The sequence below is a fragment of the Sinocyclocheilus grahami genome, unplaced genomic scaffold (assembly GCF_001515645.1).
Source record: "Sinocyclocheilus grahami isolate Dianchi unplaced genomic scaffold, SAMN03320097.WGS_v1.1 scaffold639.1, whole genome shotgun sequence".
Classification (NCBI taxonomy): Eukaryota; Metazoa; Chordata; class Actinopteri; order Cypriniformes; family Cyprinidae; genus Sinocyclocheilus; species Sinocyclocheilus grahami.
Window position 1 is genome coordinate 660,777 of NW_015505818.1, and position 16,304 is coordinate 677,080.

The window sequence follows — 16,304 nt, forward strand, 5'->3', positions numbered from 1 at the left end:
TACTAGCAACGTGCGGAGACAAAACTCGGGACATTTACAGATATTCACAGCGTTAGTGGTTGACAAACGGCCAGGGAATATGGTTAACGCTTTTGTTTTGTTCTGTTTGTGCTTGTGTCGTCTGGTTGGTAAGTTATGAATGAATGTGTATGACTTATTCTATTCTTGTAAGCTCGTTGTTTACTGCTTACGAAAATTAACCATGTTTGTATTATAATAAAACCATTTTTGGCGTATTGATTACCATTTGTGTAATCACAAAAATACCATAGTTAAACTATGGTTTTTGTACCAAAACCATGGTTAATTTGTGGTTACCATGGAATAACTACAATAACCATGATTTATTATTATTATTATTATTCGTAGTAAATACATGGTTAAGTTTCTCAGACATATCTTTATAAAAGTAACGTTATGGGTAATTTTATTTATTAGTTTTGGAGTGTGGTGAGTACTTTTCCTGAAGGAATTCATCTAGAAATATACAAATAAACCATCTTAAATGAGTTAAATGCCTCTGAAAACATGTTAATATTGATGTCAATTTATTTCGAAACTAACTTGTCAGCTGAATAAGATTAAATCAGATGATCCACAGAGTGGATGCTTTATGTTTCACTTTTGTTAGCATGCAAAAACGAGCGCTTAAGAAATATCACGTGACACTCAAAAAGAAGAATTGCTTGAGTCCATTAATGAGGAACAAATCATTTCAGAACCACTGTACGAGTTCTGCAAGCTTGCAAATCTTCAACAGCACAGACCTTGTATAAATGCTATTTATTGTAGGGATGTAGTCTAGATTGGGGCCAAATCCCTGGTGCCCTTAATGGGCTGTGTTGTCCATGAATTGATTTAATGGGCCATGTGTGCCTCAGAGCCTCAATTTGTGTCTATATTTTATTAAAGATATTAATAAAAGTTCTGTTTTAATTATACTGATCAGCCTTATTGTGTCATTTTATGTTAATGTAGTTATTGTTATGGTTATCTTTTTAGTTATCGTTCTTGGTGTGAACGGCCTTTAGTCTGTGACAAAATATGTTTCTGTTTGCTTTCTAGATGTGACCGATGCAGTGAGGAGAATATCAGTGATGAAGGGAAATTCTGTCACTCTAAACACTGATGTTACTGAAGTACAGAAATATCTGTTGATACAGTGGATGTTTGAAAGCACAAGAATAGCTGAATTTAACAGGCTTACGCAAACCATCTCAACCTATGATAGTGCTGATGGGAGATTCAGAGACAGACTGAAACTGGATCAGACTGGATCTCTGACCATCACAAACACCAGAACCACAGACTCTGGACTTTATCAACTCACAATTGGCGGCGAAGAGACCAAATACAAGAGTTTTAACGTTACAGTCTATGGTGAGTAGAACATTATGGTTTAATTTGCACTAACCTTCATTGAATTATATATTTGGCATTGTAACATTTTTCAATGTTTCTTTTCTATTTCAATATTCCTTACATCCTCATTTTATGATATTGGCTGCTTTAATTGCATTGAAATATTTTTTTGTAAATAAAGATCAGAAGTGTGTGTGATGAGACTAACGTCACAGTATCATCTGTCATTACCAGAGACTCCACGAAATTCTTCAACATCAGAAAGTTCATCAAGCTCAAATCGTGTGACATCCAGCTCTGTGGTGAACAATTCAACTGTCAATCAAACTGAGAATAACAACTATACTGAACTCCATCAGCCAAGTTCAGGTACATAACTGATTTTATTGGCCTGATTGAAGTCAAAACCCAATGTTCATTGCATTATTCATTGAATTATATATTTGGCATTGTAACATTTTTCAATGTTTCTTTTCTATTATTTTCAATATTCCTTACATCCTCATTTTATGATATTGGCTGCTTTAATTGCATTGAAATATTTTTTTGTAAATAAAGATCAGAAGTGTGTGTGATGAGACTAACGTCACAGTATCATCTGTCATTACCAGAGACTCCACGAAATTCTTCAACATCAGAAAGTTCATCAAGCTCAAATCGTGTGACATCCAGCTCTGTGGTGAACAATTCAACTGTCAATCAAACTGAGAATAACAACTATACTGAACTCCATCAGCCAAGTTCAGGTACATAACTGATTTTATTGGCCTGATTGAAGTCAAAACCCAATGTTCATTGCATTGGTGCGGTACATATTATTCATATTTCTGCTGGTGATTGGCCTATAAGGGACTGCATACACCAATTAAAACTTGCCTTCATGCATTTGGCAGATGCCTTATCCAAAGTGAAATTACATTGCATTCAAGGTATATGTATAAACAACTCATGCATTCCTTGGGATTTATGGTTTATGGATATTGGAGCATTTGCTTGTTTTTTTGTCAGAGATTACAGGAATAGAGAACAAACTGCAGATGAGTGACAGAGAAGTGAATCCGGTGTCTGGTGTGTGGGGAAGCCGAGAGGGGGACTTGGTGCCCAGTGCTGCTCTAAAAACATTAGTAAATGATCATGGAGAATTAATCACCTAATCACACACATTTTTAGGAGTGAATAAAAAAGCAGTTTAGAATTGCCTATATTCTACAGTCATAGTTAATGTTATTTGGCTAAGCAAGGAAAGTGTGCATGCAGACAATCAAATTTGCACACGTTGCCTTCCCAGAAGATGCTTGAACTCCTAATAATAACCCACAAAACTGGCACCTGTAAGTCTGTTTAAAAGAGACTTAAATGCACAATCCTGATTCAGCGTTTTTCTTTTTTCAGACAACATCCACTGTTGTAGTTTCACTGAAGCTGTGATCCGATTGGTTCTCTCTGCTTTGTTGGGCGTGGCTACAGTTGCTGTGCTGGTTTATGACATCAGATCAACACCAAGTGAACTGATCAGAACAGAAGAGACTAAACATTACCATCAGACTCTTGTAAAATCAGACCAACAGTATGAATTGAGCAGAAGGATGAGTTCCATATATGTCCAGATATAAAGCAAAACATCAACTGATGCTGTGCACCTTTCCTGTTCCTTGCACCGCTATTATAAGCTCTCGGTATCCTTGAAATGAATATCACAGAGGCAGTTGGTGTACATTTTTGGTGAATTTTTTTAATAAAGATTTGGTTTTACAGTAGCGTGGAGATTGTTTTTGTTATATTCGTTCTACTGTATGTTTATAACGTCATAAAACGATACAGTTCAAATAGCAGTTGTATGGATATGTGATTCACTGATTTCACGTGATACATTTGCAGGTAAGTTTGTGAATCGATGTGAAACCTGCTGTGGTCTCAGTTTTTTACATCTTTACAGAAGATGTAAAATATGTATAGTGCTATGAGCTGAGGCAGGGTGCCTGTGGGGGTTCCTGTGGCCCTCCTTCCCTCCCCCCTGAACATGAGCAGTTTAGAAAGTGAAAGCAAAGAGCGAGCGCATGCTCAAAAGCGATTACAAATGCTTGAAATGCACCCCCACCCCCGCTTAACGTGATTTCGTCATTCGCTGTGTTGTGCCGAAAACTGAGTGCCATCAGGAAGCGCACACAGCATGTTAAAGCTGTATCGCCCCAGTTTCTACACGTCTACGGCTGCTTTTATCAGGATCAAATGGCCATAACCTGAAAATACACATTACCTTATGTCCGTGCTAATAGCAGTTTTACACTTGCCAAAAGTGATTACAGACTCTACTTATTGAGTGAACTGTTCTTTCTACCTCAAAATGACTTCATTCATGGTTGTTATATTTGATAGATTATAGCTGATTCAGTCCTTTTTACCTGTTGAAATACCTTTAAATTGGACAATAAAATGCTGTTTTCGACTTGCCAAAAAGTGACTACAGCCTCTACTTATTGAGTGAACTGTTCTTTCTGCCTAAAAATGACTTGATTTCATTCATGGTTGTTATATTTGACAGATTATAGCTCATTCAGTCATTTTTACCTGTTGAAATACCTTTAAATGGCAAATAAAACCCATAAAATGCAGTTTTACACTTGCCAAAAAGTGATTACAGACTCTACTTATTGAGTGAACTGTTCTTTCTACCTCAAAATGACTTGATCTAAATTCTAAAGACAAGACTTTAATGAATATTTTCAGCCATCAAACCAACTTACTTAGCTCATAACCATAAAGATAACTCTTCAGGTGTATTATATACAATATACAAGTGTATCTACATTACACAGTAGTAGTTAACGGAGTAATTTGAAACTATTACTAATATTATTGTATAAATTTCACGATAATTTTTTGGATTCCTCTTTTGTCTAATTCAGATTGGCTGTGACATCTGCCTACGGTGGTATCGGTCGCCGTGATTTTGCCGTGACATCTTTTGTTGATCCTGGATCAACATTACTGTCCAAAAATATAGACTAGACCCAATCTCTACCCCTAAACCTATCCATAATTTATTCCTAAAATCAGTGTGAAATGATATCTGATTAAGAAGGGTGTAGAAGCACCTAATCCTGATCGTAAGCCTAAAACATTTCCTGAAAAGTTATCCCTCAATTCTGATTGGTCAATTGGAATGTTGTTCCAGGATCAACAAGGATGTTGATCCAGGAACGTGTTGTACTTGGTGAAATCACGCTCACCGGTGGTATCACAGGAGCTGTGCCAAGAGACCCTGCACAAGGAGGACGAAAAAATTGATTTGCGAAGCATGCCAATGAACACTACTGCTGTGTAATGTAGATACACTTGTATATTGTATGTAGTTGTATATAGTTTATATCATTGTGTTGTTCTGACTCATTTATTAAAATATCCTATGTTTCATTTATGAAAGATATGTCTGTAGGATACATGACACAAGAGTACTTCTAAATATGTACCTGTAATGAGAAATCATGTACATATATCCGCTGAATTAAAGAAGAGTACACCTGAAGACTTATCTTTATGGTTATGAGCTAAGTAAGTTGGTTTGATGGCTGAAAATATTTATTAAGGTCTTGTCTTTAGAATTTAGATCAAGTCATTTTGAGGCAGAGAGAACAGTTCACCCAACAAGTAGAGTCTGTAATCACATTTTGGCAAGTGTAAAACAGCATTTTATGGGTTGTATTGGCCATTTAAAGGTGATAAAAGCAGCGATATACATGTAGAAACTGGGGCGATACAGCTTTAACTTGGTGCTCACGCTCCTGCGGACGATAAATTTTTGGCATGACACCTGCTCTGCGCTGAGGCTATACCTGTGGTCTGTGTTAAGACACCATGACACAGCGTCTTGTTGCCTTCTAAAATAACAGGGATTACGTAATCCTAAAACTTTTTGCTGCTACGCTTCTTTGCACTTCTAATCCTACCATGCAGATTATTGGATAATGATCGCTCCCAACTGTTGATTGATCATTTCCCATTGACATTTTACAGCTATTGTTGCTGAAACTATTGTTAGATCTACACAACTTCATTTGATCACTTACACTAACCCTGTTCCACCCCATCGTTTAAGCATACAAAAAAAATTGTCCTCCATATATTCTTCCATACTGTGCCATTTTGATCTGTTTTATATTGTGTGCACTGAAATTCTCATACCATATCACCACACCTTCTTTTCTCTAAATTTTGACTTAAATGCTATAGAAGAAGAGGCAGTGCACTGTAAATATTGCTACAATTTTTAACATTAAATTTAACAATAGAGAAACATAGTTGCTGTTTAAAAAAATATTTAATTGGAATTACAGAATTACAGAATTTTGTGGTTATCATCAAACATTGCACATAGAAAGTTAATAACTCTGGGATATTAAATGTATTTCTATCAGGGGTTATTATACAAAAATACATGCAATAAAAAATGACTGCTTCACGATAAACCTAGATATTCTTTCATATTTTCTTATCTTACTTGAAGTCAACAAAGCACACTACAAAAAAAATAAAACCGTAACAGTATGTGTATATACATATATTTCCCCCCATATCATATGTGAAAAGATTTGAATAAATACATTGATTAAAAAGAAGGCAAACCTACATAAATCATTTTTTAAAATTTGTTCTTTACTGTCATATATTGAAGAACATTTAATGTCCATAGACATCAATGAAAGGTTCTTAAAAGATTTTTTTAAATGTTCTTTACATTAAGAAAAAAATTAAGTATCTCAGTTTAACATATTTCTGTCGTCAAACTATAGTATTATTTTAAGGGGTGGGGGTTTAATGCTTTTTCATGCATTCTGAGTTATTTACATTGTTAAAGAGTTGGATTCTCATGCTAAACATGGCCAAATTTTCAAAAAACGAGTTAAACGTATGACAGAGTATTTCTGTGCCAAATACACTCCTTCCAGGATCGGATACATTTCAGAAAGTTCGCTGAATTTGCAGATCGTTTGATACTGAAAGATGGAGTGGTCCCAGCGATAAAAGATCCCGCTCATGAGTCAGGACCTCAGGCGGTAAGTAAAACTGCATCAAACTTCTGTGTTTTGTTGGCAATCGGCGCGTGAGTATGTAAAAAACACAAACGCTCTCGTGACCCTTTAGCTCTGCCCATGGCACGCCTCCAGGAGCTCGGCTGTTTTTGGAGAGAAGCATAAAGCTGTATCTTTCTTTGTATTTTTTATTTATAATCTGATAAAAATAAAAAGAGATATGAAGGATGCAATACTACTATAGGTACTCAAGATTAACATGAGATTGGCCGAAACTGTTTGTATTATGTCCCCTTTAAGAAACTAAGTGAGATGTGTATCCAGTTGTTTAGTTAATTATGAAAGAGTTTCATACGCATTTCCCTGCCATCTAAAAAAGTTTTACATGTTGCTGAGTTTAAAGGCTCAACAACACACTGGTTCATTTTTCCCTTTCATAAAATCAGAAAAATGTTGTTGAGCTCAAATGCTGATGATGTCACAGTGATTAATATTGGTGGGCACGACTTATCACCCATTAACTTCATCCACATCCTCTTGGTTCAACAGCGGCATCTTTACAGTCGCTGACTCATTCACTTGTTTTACTGTGGATTCTGAAAGAAAATACAAACAATCACAGAAACTGAAAAGAGAAAAAGAAACAATTTTGCATGTACATCTACATATGGATAATGTTACAGCTACACAATCACAAAGAAGATGAGAGCTCCTAATTATACTGAAAAGTACAGAAAGTCAAAGACAAAAATCAAGTCATATTTTTACAATATGATATCCTGGTCTATTATTTACAAAGATTATTGAGACTATCATTTTAATGTTGGCTTGAGAAGATGTAGTAGATGGAGGGGAATATTTTTAGAAGGGACGATTTTAGTCTGTTCCTCACAAAAAGCATTTTAAGACTTAAGGACTATTTAACTATGATACTTCTATGGTGTTTTGTCTTTTTATTGATTGACAAACTGAACACAAACTGTTCCTGTTGGGATTCATTTTGTTATATTGCTCTAGTGTGACATTTCATGGAACCGTTTTAACCTATAAAGAACCTTTTGTCCAATAGAAAGGTTCCATGGATGTTAACTGTTCTTCAGGGAACCATCAATGCCCATAGAGAACCTTTATTTTTAAGAGTGTATTGTGTAAATAAATATTTAGCTGTTGAAATAGATATTGTTCTACTCACCAGTGACAGTCACCTTGAATCTCCTGAATGTGGTCTTTTCACTGTTGATGATCTGTAGTTTAAAATGTCCAGAGTCTGCGGTTTCGATTTTTCTGATGATCAGAGTTCCAGTCTTCTTGTCCAGCTCCAGTCTGCCTGTGAATCTCTTACCAATAGTCATTGCTGAATCCGCTTTAACAACAAGACAGTTTTCAGCTCCAAACGTCCACATTATCTCATCAGCTCTCTGTATTTCAGTATCAGTCTTTAGAGTGACAGAACCTCCCTTCGCCACTGACACTTTCATCACTACATGCCAAAACACACAGAAACAGAAATGCAGGAGAGAAAAATGCTAATTAGTTTAGTTTGCATTTAGATAAAATTCTAACTCAGTTTGGCATATTCGTAGATGACTTCATTTTCATTTTGTTTTGTTAGTCTTATCTTTGACAATCTCATCCTGTCAAGGAAGATATATAAAAATATAATAGAAGTAGATTATGCTGTATTAGCCTATTTGACGCAATGGATATTTATCTTGAATCTTCACTGATGTTCAAAGAAAATCACTTCCTCTTAATGTTGGATTAAAAGAGATGTTAAAATAAACCTGTATAAAAATGTTTACTGTTGTAAGGAATGTGATCATAATATATGTGGTATATGTGTGGACTTATATTTAACATTTAAATGTATATAAATCATGTCACAGGACAATTTCAAATACATGCAAATATATCATTTGCTACACATAACCTTATTTATCTGAAGCATTTATCTCAAGGCCCCTTTCATTTTTATAATCTATTTCTATAATATGAGTTGCCTTCTAACGTTATGCTTGCAGTTTGGTTTATTATACCACAACAGTAAATGAGTGTCTTTATAGAAATTTTGTAATATATGTTATCTTGAAAAGGACAAATACAATTTTATATCCATTTTTTAAATGGACAGCAATATACTGTATGTAACATTGTTAGACAAATTGAAAAATGTGTTTTATTGGGGTATATTAAAATTAAATGAACATTAAATGACCTATAATCATTTCACAGAATTATATGTACACAATTGATCAAAAAAAGGCCTACTATAAGAAAACCATAGTTATACAAATTAACTAGATGAATGCATTTATTTCCATTCAAATGGATGGAAACCGATAGAAAAAGACTAGGTTTAAAACAATCCTCATTCTGTGGGTAAACGTTTATCTCTTAAAGGTTTTGCAAGCATGGTCTAGAGCTGATGTGTGCAAAGTTTGGTGAAGGTCTGACAAACAACCTAGAAGGAGTTCGAAAAATAGTTATTTATACAAATTAGAATGTAGGATGAAGTTTTTAGATAAGCATAAAAAAATAATTTAATATTGTTCAGACTTAAAGCAAGAATTCAGAAGAAACACGAATTTTGATTCTGTCATACACGGTTGCTTATTATAGCGCCACCTTGAGGCCGATTTTCAATCTTCAATTCAAAATTCGGAACACATTCATTTTCACACAATGTACAAATATATCTATTTTTGTATTGGCAGGCCATCCAGATTTGATGTTATTAGCCACTGAAAATCTTCTGGCAGACATGTTTTTTTAAAGTATCTAATTCGTAGTAGAGGATATGTTAAGATCTCATCCACCAAAGAAGATGCATACCAATTTTCAACCTCATTAATCATACAGCTGCAGAGTTTTATTTTTAATTGTTGTGTTTTTGCTTGGAAGCCTGATAAAAAAATTTTTTTTAAAGTAATTCAAATTTCATTGCACTTTGTCTTAAATTGAGATGATCTAATCTGTTCACACAGTGCAGTATCATTGATCTACTCACTTTTGACAGTAACAATGAATCTCTTGTTGATTCTTCTGGTTTCGCTGCTTATTTCTAGTATATAGAGTCCAGAGTGATTACTCATGGTGTTATTGATGGTGAGATCTCCAGTCTTATCATCTAGCACCAGTTTGCTTCTGAATCTTTTATCAAAACCATCAAATATCCCATTGGTCTCTCCACTGATTTCAGCAATGAGATCGTTGTCATCGTGATACCACCACTGTACCTTATCATCTTCCTTTAGGACAGTTTTAGTCTTCAGAGTGACAGATTCTCCATCTGCCATTGACACTTTCTCCTCTTCAATTGGTTCTGCAGTGAAATGTGTTCATGAGATCAAGCTAAACTTTACAAAGAGATTATACATCATTTTCACTTTGTGACATAAGGTGCTTTTATACTTTTTAACTGTTGTCCTTAAAAATGTGTGTATCAAATATGATAAAGTTGGCTTGAAAGCTGCAGGCAGCATGTATTTATACAAAAACTGCAATTGCAGAAGTGTTGATGTTATGAAATTATTTAAAGGGAAATGAAAAATGAAAAATATCCCATGATTTACTCGTGTAGCAAATTAACTCTAAGGAGAAAATATTAATAATTATTCATAACTCATAATTAATTATTAATATTAATATACCTTTAGGATTAACTGTAGCAGAATTCATTTTAAAACCGAATGATCTGTTCATCCATTCCACCAGTCACACCCATATTTGGTGGAATGGCCATTTACATTTTGTAACAGCTTAATTATGCCCTAAATAAAGAAAATTTATTTATGTGTGCGCATGATCATCAGTGATCCTGTGCAGATGCTACATAGGTGTATATGGGTGCTTTCACACCTGGCCCGTTGTTTCGGAACCTGGCGCCTTTCCCCCCTTAGTTCAGTTTGTTTGGGCATATGTGAACACGGCAATCGCGCTCGGATCTGTGCCAAAACAATCGGTCCGAGATCGCCTGAACGAGACTGTCTCGGCTCGATTGAAAACGAACTCTGGAGCGGTTAGGTTGTAGTGAGAAAGCAATCCGATCCAACGAACCAGGCTATAGCTCTCCAATGTATGATGGGTAATTACGTAAGTTCCGTGAAAAGCAGTAGATGGTCCCGGCGTCCCAATGTGCATACTATCCACCCTATCTGCCCTAAATAGTATTGAAAATTACTAATATCACATAGAATTTAGGATGGATAGTTTGCACATTGGGACGCAGGCGATGTCTGTGGGTGAGCACGTCTTCGCCATTCAAAATCAAAGCACACCTTTTCATTTTATAATGCCGTCTTATTGCTCTTCTTCGTAGTAACTGTTAGGTGCATTTTAAAAATGTTTTCCCGACGAATCTGGGACTCCTGTTCAAAATGATAAATTAATATAATGACAGTTACAAAAAAACAACAACAATAAGCCCTCAAAGCTGTTGTCGTTCCATCTTGACGGATGACAGCTATGAGCGGAATTCTAGAAAATAAACCGTGGAACTTTGACCAATGAGAGAACAGTTTACTCGCACGTGACTTGTATTAACAATTTTGGTCCGTTTAGAAACTTTGCCGTGTGAAAGCAAACTGCACCAAGAATAAAAAGCAACATTGTAACCATTTTAATCCCTGTTTCAGAACAAAGCAATCGATCTACAGGTGTGAAAGAACCCACAGTGACGAACGTATTTGGATTACATACATTTTACATTAAAAAATATAAAGCTTGGAAGAGCCGGGATATTTTTATATAACTCTGATTATGTTCTTCTGAAAGAAGATAGTCATATACACCTAGGATGGCTTGAAGGTGAGCAAGTCCTGGGATAATTTTCAATTTTGGGTGATCTATCCGTTTAAATACAAACTATTTAACGACACTTAGTGAGACAATGTAGGAAATCTGCCATTATTTGTATGGTAAGTTAATGTATGCACTCAGAGTCAGGGTCGTTCAATAAAGCAAATATTTGTGTGTAAATTTGGCATATGAACATTTTCATGCAGGAATTTTGATTTAAAAATAAAAATTTACGAACAAGTTTAGAGCCACATGAAAACATGCATGTGCACAAATCATATACTCCTTGTTTAATTGTTTATCTTGCTGTATCAGCTGTAATACTCACCAACTCGTTTTTCTAGTTCAGAGATCTTGTGGCGATAGTGAATCACAACAGAAGCTACAACTGCACCCACAAGCAGAGCAGCAAAAACAATCCCTGCTATAAAACCTGGAGACAGACCTGAACCTGGAACAGCTAAAGACAGACTTGAGTGTGTAAACATACTTGGCAATAAAGCTCTTTCTTATTCTGATTCTTATACAGTGATTGTGATTATCTGAAAATACTGAAAAGATCATAAATAAATATACAAATTCAGTTCTTTGGTCACTACAGTGAAATATTTTATTTTTATATTTGCAAATTTAATTTAAATTTATGTTTTTAGTAATTTTGTTTTATGCTTTTTGTCTTTTTTTTAAGACTTAAGCTTAAACTTATTTATTTCAGCTACACTGTTGTAAAAGTTGTAAATAAAACTACTGATTACAAGATTACTGGAGTACTTTTTGTTTTTCCAAATTTCATGTTTAATTCAATGTGATACTTGCCATTTTTTGGAAGTGCTTGTGAAATTTACTAGCAATTTCTGAGTGAATATTGTTTCTAAACCAATTTTGTGTTATAAATAATTATATTATACGCATATCATTTATTTTATTTCAGCTTTATTTCAACTACCAAAACACTTTTTAATAATTCTAGGCTTATTTAACAATAACAACACTGAAATTGACTGAAAAATTTGTGCGATTTAAACTATATAATAAAATCTAATTTGAAAAGCATCATATCATCATATCACCCAGTCCTGTCAATTATTTGTATCTGTAACCATATAACAGTTTAATAAGTTAATCAAACACCAAGTATTCCTAATTGGTTCAAGTATCTAAATGCTGACCTAACTAAAGTCTGTCAATACTTTGAAATGCTTGCTTTATAAAGACTCACCACTGACAGAAAGAAGGAATCGCTGGGAGCTCTCGCTGCCTCTGATCTGTACTTCATAAAGTCCAGAGTCTGTGGTTCTGGTTTTCTTGATCGTCAGAGATCTAGCTTCACGGAGCTTTAGTCGGTCTCTGAATCTCTCATCAGCATCGTTTAATGAGGTCTCGTTAGTTTCCACATCAATTTTAGCCAGGAGGATGCCTTTATCTCCAAACCTCCACACGATCAGATCATCTCGCTGTACTTCAGAAACATCACTCTGTAGAGTGACAGAATCTCCCTCCATCACTGACACTGACTTCACTCCGTCTGTCTCAACAACCACACCTGGAAAACACACCAAATCAGAGCTGGAATATTTTAACACTGCTTTTACAGTAACGTTTTACAGCAAGTGACTAACCAATGACAGTAATATCAAATATCTTCGTCGTAGTCTTTTTTCTAGAGATGGTGAGTTTATATTGTCCTGAGTGTTTGATTCTGGTGTTTCTGATGGTGAGAGATCCAGTCTTCTGATCCACCTGCAATCTGTCTCTGAATCTCCCATCATCAGTGACATAAAATGAAGTCAGATCACGCTGTCTTGTTATTTGAGATATGACGGAGTCTTTAGGTCCAAACAGCCACAGTATAGTATCATCGTTCAGTACTTCAGTAAGATTTGTGTGCAGAGTAACAGAATCTCCCTCCATTACTGACACTGTCTCATCTGTTTCTGCACCAAACGCACCTGCAGAACATAAATGAACAATTATAGATATACTAGTAACCTCCATTTCAAATGAAAACACTGTCTGAGACAGATACTGCATTACTGTTCAGATTATGATACAAAAATGTGAAAATGAAAATATAAAAGTGATAATTATTGTAACCATAAGTTCTTCAATGTGGCAGATAGTGTGGTCCAAAAGGGTTACGTCACATTAGCTAAACATCACTGTAACCTTCAACACTGACTGAACTGTGTTTATTACCAGCACAGATGTAAACATACTAGTGTATGTTAGGCTAAATTTTGAAATCTTTTATTTCACTTATCAGATCAACTGTCTGTTAATGGAGAAAAAGACTGCTAACTTTTAGGAAACCTAGGCCTATGGAAGCTTGTTTTGGGCAATTGATAAAGAATAATCACACAATTCTGACTTTTTTTCTCACAATTGTCAGTTTGCATCTCGCAATTCTAACTTCTTTTCTCACAGTTTAATGATATAAACTCACAATTCTGACTTTTTTCTCAGAATTGCATGATATAAACTCACAATTGTGAATTTTTTGTCAGAATACACTCGTAATTGTGAAAAAAGGCAAGATTGCGGGGTTCAGGCCTATATCCTGCCATTCACAATAGCACTCTATTTTGAGTTTATGTCTTCCAATTCTGTGAAAAGTCAGAATTGCGAGATAAACTCGCAATAACGAGTCAGAATTGCGAGTTTGTCTTAAAATTCTTTATTTTTCACAATTGCAAGTTTATATTGCGCGATTCTGACTTTATAACAAGTTAATATCTTGGAATTCGAAGAAAAAAGTCAGAATTGTGAGATATACATTTTCAATTATGAGTAAAAATTCTGAATTGCGAGTTATGTCTTAAAATTCTCATTTTATTTCTTGCAATTCTGAATTTATGCTATCGCACAATTCTGACTTTATTTCTTAAATGCACATTTATATCATGTACATTTTTAAGAAAAGCAAAAAGTCAGAATTGTGGGATGTAAACTTGCAATTTTGAGGGGGGAAAAGTCATAATTGTGATTTAAAAAGTTGCAATTATCTTTTCTTTTCTTTTTTTATCCTTGGTGAATTCATAACGGTGCTTGCATTGATGTTTAAAACAAAACCAAAAGTAATTTCAACTTCAAAGTCAGAAATCCACTTACCGTCCAAAAGCAATAAGAAAAGAGACTGTAGTAACATTCTCTGTTTGTTTTTGTAGAGCTGTGTAGATTCCGAATGTAGCTAATAATACAGATAATCAATGAAGATTTAGGCAAGATATAATTCGGTTCCTCTAATCTCCACTGTGCTCATTCACGAGCCGCACCTAAGTGGCTACAACTGCGAATATATCACACAAACACACTAAACTAGCAGAGAGACAAGTGAGAACCGCGGTTTTTCCAAAAAAATATGAGTGACACTTAAAGGGATAGTCCACCCAAAAATGAAAATTCTGTCATCATTTACTCACCCTCAAGTAGTTTCAAACCTGTATGAATGTCTTTGTTCTGCAGAACACAAAGGAAGATATTCTGAAGAATGTGGGAAACAGAGCAGTTCTGGGGCACCATTGACTTCCATAGTATTTTTTTCTCCTACTATGGAAGTCAATGGTGCCCCAAAACAGCCTGGTTACAAACTTTCTTCAAATTATCTCCCTTTCTGTTCGGCAGAACAAAGAAATTTATACGGGTTTGGAACTACTTGAGGGTGAGTAAATGATGACAGAATTTTCATTTTTGGGTGAACTATCCCTTTAAGCAGTGCGTTTATCCTTGAGAGATATTGACGAGTCGAGCAGAGCACTCGCTTGCTGTAGAGTAGACAGACCCATCAGTATCCCAGTGGGCGTGCCCGCATATAACAGTAGCCCCGCCCCTTATTGAACTTGGTAAAAGGGGTAGGCTACCCAGATAGCAAAATACACTCAGGCTAGTTCCGGTGTCCTGACATTTTATCCTACCCGTCAGACTGTCCTACCAGGGTTTACTGCACATGCGCACATCAATATCGCATCCTTTTTCTCACACTGAATAACAATATTTAATGTATCTGCATTACTGTAAGGGTAGGTTTAGGGTTGGGATAGGTGTAGACTTTAATAAAACACAATCTAATAGGTTAAAAAAATATTTATTGTTGGTTTCCTGTAGCTACAACCACATAATTACTGTATTTCCATTACTGTAAGGGTAGGTTTAGGGTTGTGGTAGGTGTAGGTGTTAATAAACCATAATTTTATAGGTAGCATTTTTCATTGTCGAATTGTAGGCTACTACCCACTCTTTTAATGGGGGGTAGCAACATCTGATAGGGTAGCGGCATCGAGGTCCTCTGTAAATTTTTCATGTTCAAAAATAAAATGTGGTCTTTGACTGACTAATTTGCTGTTAAACTCCTCATATGAATGCCTGCATGACATGCATAATTCAGTTTAGACAGTTTGCAAGAATGTTTAGCGTCTCGGTTATGAAAATGATCGCTGCGAGATGCTGGCGGAGTGAACGAGGCTTGAGAGAGTTGCGAGTGAGGGCGCGAGAAAGGTATAACTGCAGCCTGGAGATCACCAAATGGGGGCGGGAACTCCAAAACGGGGTGGGAGCTCCAAAATAGGGCGTGGCTTCCTCCCATTGACAGACAGGCACATGACAGGCATGCGCACTTTTTCCCCCAATCCACTTCAGTGCAAACTCCGCCCCACAGCTGATTCTAAAGATTTTATTGGTTGTCAATTAAAGTGTTGATTTCCTACACTATGCTACAAAAAATGCTAACACCTAAACTTACCCCACACCTGACCCTAACCTTAACCAGTGAGATTGACTGCACGGCGGGATTGGCGCTGAATAGCGTGGTAAAGAAAGTTGCAGTTCAGGAGATAAACAGTTAATAAGATTATGCGATATGAGATCGTTCCGTAACTCCCAAACCGGACTTCACCGGACAATGGCACCCCCTCCTACCCTGCGAATTTCGAGATACCTACTTGGAGGGTGCGGGCTCACTTGTCTTATCCACTTAATTTAACACTTAAGAAAGTTAAAAAAGTAGGAAGTTGCAGTTTAGAGTCAACGATATATTTAGCTTATCTTATTTGCAAAAGATTGTTTTTTTGTTTTTTGTTTGTTTGTTTTAGTATCAATATCTGGCAACACTGCATCGCCGGC

At 35.7% G+C, this 16,304-nt stretch overlaps 2 protein-coding genes across 2 annotated transcripts; one reads left to right on the plus strand and one right to left on the minus strand.

The window, feature by feature from the left end:
* Positions 1-64: 64 nt before the first annotated feature.
* Positions 65-3,056, plus strand: LOC107558304 (uncharacterized). The gene is made up of 4 exons (XM_016241954.1): positions 65-128; positions 1,066-1,380; positions 1,597-1,731; positions 2,755-3,056. Exons 1-4 carry the CDS (start codon positions 80-82, stop codon positions 2,973-2,975), a joined length of 720 nt encoding a protein of 239 aa, XP_016097440.1. The 5' UTR covers positions 65-79; the 3' UTR covers positions 2,976-3,056.
* A 3,607-nt stretch (positions 3,057-6,663) lies between these two features.
* LOC107558301 (uncharacterized) lies at positions 6,664-12,722 on the minus strand. The gene is made up of 4 exons (XM_016241951.1): positions 12,409-12,722; positions 9,400-9,714; positions 7,585-7,872; positions 6,664-6,988 (listed from the first exon to the last, which is right to left on the minus strand). The coding sequence occupies exons 1-4, from the start codon at positions 12,689-12,691 to the stop codon at positions 6,903-6,905; spliced, it is 972 nt and encodes a 323-aa protein (XP_016097437.1). The 5' UTR covers positions 12,692-12,722; the 3' UTR covers positions 6,664-6,902.
* Positions 12,723-16,304: the final 3,582 nt, after the last annotated feature.

What these genes read in the sequence shown, in the direction of transcription:
- LOC107558304 (XM_016241954.1), top strand. Translation starts at nt 80, where the DNA reads ATGGTTAACGCTTTTGTTTTGTTCTGTTTGTGCTTGTGTCGTCTGGTT. An exon ending in GTGCTTGTGTCGTCTGGTTG is followed by an intron (nt 129 to 1,065) that starts GTAAGTTATGAA and finishes TTTGCTTTCTAG; the next exon opens with ATGTGACCGATGCAGTGAGG. An exon ending in ACTCCATCAGCCAAGTTCAG is followed by an intron (nt 1,732 to 2,754) that starts GTACATAACTGA and finishes TTCTTTTTTCAG; the next exon opens with ACAACATCCACTGTTGTAGT.
- LOC107558301 (XM_016241951.1), bottom strand. Translation starts at nt 12,691, where the DNA reads ATGGAGGGAGATTCTGTCACTCTACAGAGTGATGTTTCTGAAGTACAG. An exon ending in ATTCATTGTTACTGTCAAAA is followed by an intron (nt 7,873 to 9,399) that starts GTGAGTAGATCA and finishes TTTGGCATGTAG; the next exon opens with TGATGAAAGTGTCAGTGGCG. An exon ending in ATTCAAGGTGACTGTCACTG is followed by an intron (nt 6,989 to 7,584) that starts GTGAGTAGAACA and finishes ATTTTCTTTCAG; the next exon opens with AATCCACAGTAAAACAAGTG.